This window comes from Podarcis filfolensis, assembly GCF_964270895.1.
Source record: "Podarcis filfolensis genome assembly, chromosome: 6".
In the NCBI taxonomy this organism is placed as follows: domain Eukaryota; kingdom Metazoa; phylum Chordata; class Lepidosauria; order Squamata; family Lacertidae; genus Podarcis; species Podarcis filfolensis.
Window position 1 is genome coordinate 65,266,770 of NC_139609.1, and position 6,094 is coordinate 65,272,863.

General features: G+C 38.2%; 1 protein-coding gene across 5 annotated transcripts in view; it reads left to right on the top strand.

Annotated features, from left to right (window-relative positions):
* MAGI3 (membrane associated guanylate kinase, WW and PDZ domain containing 3) overlaps positions 1-6,015 on the top strand; it is a 115,648-nt gene extending 109,633 nt beyond the window's left edge. For all 5 annotated transcript variants that reach the window (XM_083617299.1, XM_083617297.1, XM_083617300.1 and 2 more), the window contains one exon: positions 1,011-6,015. Coding sequence is in view for 3 of the 5 variants with exons in the window: in XM_083617297.1 (XP_083473423.1) it covers positions 1,011-2,116 (1,106 nt within the window). In the remaining 2 variants the exon portion in view is untranslated. The remainder of the gene's footprint in view (positions 1-1,010) is intronic.
* The last annotated feature ends 79 nt before the right edge of the window (positions 6,016-6,094 follow it).

Consider the following 6,094-nt stretch of genomic DNA (forward strand, 5'->3'; position numbering starts at 1 on the left):
CATTTCACAAGTCTTACCAGCTAAATAAATCCCAAAGCCTTTCCATGTGTCAGCAGAGATCATTGTCCTTCCTAGCACATCCTCCAAATCAGTGATTTTTCCCAACTGTTCTATGTAACATGCATTATGGTGGTTACTCTCTCTTGAGAAAAACAGCAGAGGGCAGCATGAAAACACAAACAAACAAAAAGAGGTAAAGCCTCAAAACAGTGCAAAGGTATGTGGGGTACTCTAAAGAAAGATGTGAAATACTCAGCACATTTCAGTTTCAACTTTCCTTGGGGTCAAGGACTATAACTGGTTAAAGGCATCATGCTTTGTTGAAGTTCTCTACTCGTTTATAGTATTTGCCTCTGAGAAAGGCTGAAATCAAGCTGCATTGGACATTTTGTTTCTTTTATTAAAATTGTGTATTTTGTGATTTCATGGTTTTATTGTATACCACCATGAATTATTATTTTTTGAATTGGTGGCTTATGAATATTGTTATAAGCTACATTGAATTAAATGTGCCCTACATACTCAGCACGATTTTGAAGATTTGTGTACCTTTCATTTATTCTCTCTCCAGCCCATTCTGCAAACCCCATGCATACACTTCCCTAGACCCTGTGGGAGAAATTCCTTCCCTGAAATGTAAAGGAATAATAAGACTCTTGTTTTAATTATCGTGCAGTGTTGTGGTTAACAGGAAAGTGAGTTAATGTAGATTGCAGTTTTTTGTTGTTGTAGTGGAAGAGTTGAGCATGCACAGAAATCAGGTTTGCAAAGCAGGGAAGGATGTGCACATATGGGGGATATGCAGCACTTGTTAAATACAGTTATTAGCAAAAGAATACATGACCTGCAGTCTGTAAAACCTAATTTGTTGTCTTGCCATATAGAGACATAAGTTGGTTTTTCATTGTATGAGTTGTTGTGTTTTTACATAGCTTAAAACTGGAAGGGCTTTAAATGTCAAGAACACATCCTTATTGCTTAGCGGCATATTTGTCCTTGTTCTTATGCAGGTGATCTGGATAGTTTGAATCCAACATCCTCAAGTGTAACACATGGTGAACAGACACCACTTCCCTCATCTTCACATTCTGCTTCCACATCTGAAGCATCTCATTTGCCAGGACCAGAAGAAGCTTTAGTGAAAGTCCAGACGCCTGAGAAACTGGAAGAACTGAAGAAAACTGTGCCTGAAAAGAAAAGCACTTTAATGGAAAACCACTTGGAGATTAAGAATGCAACTTCTGCACAAAAGAATGTGAACAAACGGGACCACCCCTCCAGTAAAGGTGATAAGGTGGTACACAGTACTGCACAGTTGGCAGTGGGCAATGCAACCAGCAGAGGCAGATCAGCCAGCCCAAAAAAGTTGAGCAATAGTACTTCCAAAGGCCATAATCAAGCACCATGCAACAGCCCTCGAATGGGTGAACCTAAAAAAACCACCAAGGGTTGCTTAGACCAGCCAGAAAGTCCCAAAAGACGCGAAAACAAGCACCCAGGAACCACTGAGTGTGCAGATATTGGGAAAGTCCCTGTCAAGGAAAAGAGAGGCAGATCTGCCAGTCCCCAGAAATATCCAAAGAAAGAAAGAAGCAGAGATAATCTGAGCACAGAGCAAAGATTAACAGAATTTAAAAGTGGAACACCTGTTAGTGAAAAGCACACAACTGTGCTACCAATAGAAAAAGTGAAATTAGGAGGCATAAAAGAAGTCACAAAGCAAAACATATCTGGGAAGGATGAGAAATGCCCTTCAGAGACAGCACATTACAAGTCAGAGGAGCAGTCTCTTTCACTTTCTGAGGCTAGTCAACTTAGAAAGAAAACACTGGAAGATGAAAAAATCAAAAGCTCTAACCAATTAAAAATGGCAGGTCTTCCTGATGATTCAGTACTTTCTGGAGATAACAACACTAGGCTTGAAGCAGAAGAGCCTGTTGTCCTGAACAAATACAGAGACAATGACTTGGAGTCAGCTGATAAAACCAAAGAGGATGGAATTTTCAAAACTGAGAGCAGATCTCCTGTGAAGAAAGCTATAACTCCTGGACCTTGGAAGGTACCAAGTGCAAGCAGAGTCACAAAAGCAACAGGTGTGACTGACAAACGGGTTTGACTGACAAACTTTTTTAGAACATATTTTAATCAGGTTTCTAATGTGGCCACTTAAAACAGTTTTTTCTTTTCACAAAACTGTCATTTTTTCAGACACTGTGATGAACAGAAAGTACATTTGATTGGAAGTTAAATTAGGCTGCATGAAGGACCTTTTGGATTGCATATATGAAACTCTTCAAAAGCTGCTGTCCTTTGGTCCCTTTGAAGGTGGTGTCCTGCTGCTCCTGATGTTGCACTGCTAAGGCTTTCTGATAGTATTGTGAGATAATGAACAAAATTATTTAATGCCTATTATCAGTGTAATCATGACTCACTATTCTTGTTCTTGTGCCAAGTTATCTACTGTATCCTGTTGAATCTTCTGCATTTTCCACTGCCACAGAAAAGGGGGAAAAAAGTTTAAAAATGAGTATTTACTCAAGCATGCTGCATGTTTACATAGGGAATATTTCTGAGTTCTCGCTGCTCAAGCAAGAAGTTAGATGTGCTTGGTTTTCTTGGCTCTCTGGAGTCAGGGAGCAAACATGCCCCAAATGCCTTTTTTCACAAAGCTCTCTTCCACCCTCCTCAAACCTGTCAATACCAGCATAATAACTTTAAACAGGACAGTGCCCCTTTATATGTGCTTTTTTGTCATTTGCTCTCTTCACTACCTTGTTTGAGTTGTCCATTCCAACTTTAAAATATGTGATACAAATTTAAATCTGAAAGCTGAGTAGTTTTAAAATCACAACAGTTCTCTTAATTTCAGCGTGATTATATTGAAGTAAGTGGCTTCAGGATTGCCACGAAATTATATCCTGATTATTATTTTTTAACAAGCACTTTTAACATTAGTTATTAAACATGCAGAGTGTGCATATGCTTTCAAGCTTACTGCCATGCTGTTTGTCAGCATCTCCCATCTGTTGTTTGTTTTTTTTGCTTAATGCTGTCTAAACACTTGAATATTTCCTGCCTTGGCTCAAAATTCAAGATCTTAAAACACAGCAGAGTAAACCGATCCACCAAAGTCAAATTCTCAAGAATTGTCCTTGCTTATCGCTATTACTAGAAGACCTCACTTTGTTTTCCTTTTTTTTTTTACGTACCTCTCTTACTTCTGTGTGAGTGTAAATATGATAGTGAGGAATGTTAACAGTGGAGCACATTTGCACCTCAGACGCATAGTTAATTGTGATGGGATTTCAGGAGATGGCAAGCTGCAAGAATGGAGACTTTGAATTTTACATCATTCTAGCAATGGATTTGGCAGCCTCTGAATAAGCTTTTGTGAGTTTGATCCATCTCAGCAAAGAGTTTGATCCCTTATGTTACCCTAAATCAAAGATTTCCACATTTTGTCAGGGAGCTTCCTCTTCCAGTAGGCTGTTTAATTGTAGTAGACTTCTTTCTTCCAGCTTTCAAGTCTTGTTCTCTAGTTTTATTTTTTTAACAAGACTTTTTCTGGTTCCACCCAGGCAACTCATATTTTATTCTTTCCCCTTTCTTCTCAAACTTACTTTCTTTCCTTCATCCATTAGTTTCCCTTCCAGTCCTTTTTTTACCTGTTCTGTTAGTTACAGTGTATAAGTGATGATTTCTCAAACACGCAGAATGTTTTGTAATGGAACTTTCAATGCGTGTGTGTGTGTGTGTGTGTGTGTTCATTTTGGGAATGTCTTAATGCAATGTCTGGTTAATAAGTTCTGCAAGTTCTTTAGTGTTTTAAGCTTGTTTTGCTTTTTGCGCGGGAGTGTGTGTGTTTGAGATGGGACAAAACAAGTTCCTTCCAGCATAGCAGCATTTTGGCAAATGGATGTCTGCAAATTAAGGACACATTGTTAATATTGCCTTTTAAGAACTCTACTACTGCTAACATTCTTCTCCCTTCCTCTCCCCTCTATTTTGTGAAATCCCTATCTACTAAAGGGGGGGGATGCACAGTACTATTTTTCTTGCACAGTAATGTCCAAGCATTTTTTTAAGAAAATCTAATGGTGGCATTCCTGTTTTGCTGACATATTAACCCTTTCTTTTTATCAGTTGCACTCTACTTTAGGCAGTCTGGCAGTCAGTTTTACTGCTTTGTTGAACTGAATGAGACAAGCTTCTCCACTTCCTTTGCATGTGTAGTTCTTTGCATGTGCAGTAACTACTGTTACTGTGGCACTTCCCCTGAGCCAGTAGGAATAAGAGAAAAGTCATTCCCATTGCTGTTTGGAAATATTTATATGTATAGAGCCCATCTATCTGCTCAAGGTTTTACCATTTCTGTTCGATTTTCACTTTTGCATGATACTGCTCAGCCTTATTCTGGAGAACAGCTGAAGTTGGCATTGTGCTGTAGTAACTACAGGCTTGCCACTGAGGGCTTTAGCAATGTCACTTTCAGAAGATTATTGCTTTGCATTCAACTTGATTGCTGACATACCCTTTTCACCTAGCCCTGCTGGGTCAGAATGCTTTGAGTGTGATGGGGAATAGATTGGTGAAGATATCTAGGATAGTGGTAATCCTGTGAACTCTTGAAATGGACTTTGATTGCTGAAGAATGAAATTCCTTAGATGCTGTCTGTGTGAGATATGATTTCACTGAAGCCTGGAATACTACTTCAAGAGGTGTACTTGCTTGGTGCTATTGTTACTGGTTTTGTATGACTATCCCTGTGTGGTTGCTGTGCTTATCCTGCTAGCTTGATCAGAAGCAACTGACATAAGTGACATCCAATTGCCCATTTAAAAGCACTAGGTCTCTAGAAAGCTGTTGATTAGCCCTTTCCTCACCACCACCTCTCAAGCTGACCATTGCAATGACAGTGAAAATGCTTGAGAAGGAAAAGTTGAAAGCATAAACGTACCTGTAATCAGAGCCTCAAAAGGATGCCTGATGGCATTGGTCAGAATGGGAAATTGAATGGTGCAAGGTTGTCTATTGTGCAATAGTCCTGCACTTTCATGATGGATTTGCTCATGTGGCACCCAGAAACATATACTGGTGTGATGATGCACATTTAAGTTACGTTAAAACATCTGTTCACCTTTTTAAAAATTTGTGCAAGGTGTATGTATGTTGGCTGTGAATTTACAGTATCTTACAGTTCCACATGGGTTTGTGCTTTTTATTTTTAAATGGTGTTTTCCCATCCCAACAATATCTGTGTTGCTTATTAATTTCCCTGAGTTTTTAAAAGTTTAATGTGGCTCAAATGAATTCCTGTTTTGAACAGGAGGTTTTTAAAAGCCCTATATTCTTTGGACTTGGTTTTCCTAAGCATTTCTGTGGTGTGATGCTACCAAGACAAACCAGTTCTTGAGGAAATTGTTTTTTAAAAGACAGCTGGTTAAACTCTTAATATTAAGAAAATTGTTTTTTGAAGTGTCTTTTGTTCTCTCATTTAAGAACTCAAGTTGCTGTAGGACGTATGTGCAAATATTGTAGAAAATTACTGTGAAAATATTTAATACTTGAGTTAGCCTATGTAGTTTAAATACCTTGACAAACATCATGAAACATCCCTTCAAGATTCTCTTATACTCTGTCACAGAATAGCGTTGAATGAAAACTGCAGAAATATCAAGATGACTTAGTAAAACTAAAATGGTTCCCCCCTCCATTATTCAGTAAGTAATCATTATCCATATGCAATTTAACCTTTAATGGCGTGACCTAATTTGTTGTCCTCTGTTTGATGTGAGCCCTTCTACCCAGAGACTTTGTATCTGTACTTAACTGCATAAAATGACTTTAGCAATGTGGCCTTGGAATGTTGAGAAACCTATGGTTGTACTGGATGTAAATGTTTATATATTGTACAGCACCTTTATATATACTTCTAAGGTTCTGATTAGAAAGAGACCTGTAAATCGCTCATTATTTTTTATATAGATACATTAAAAAGAGACTCTAGTTCATGGCTTCTGGAGTACTGTACTTTATGAAAATATCACCTCTTCAGTATTTTATGCATTAGAACAAGTGTATATAACTTTTTTC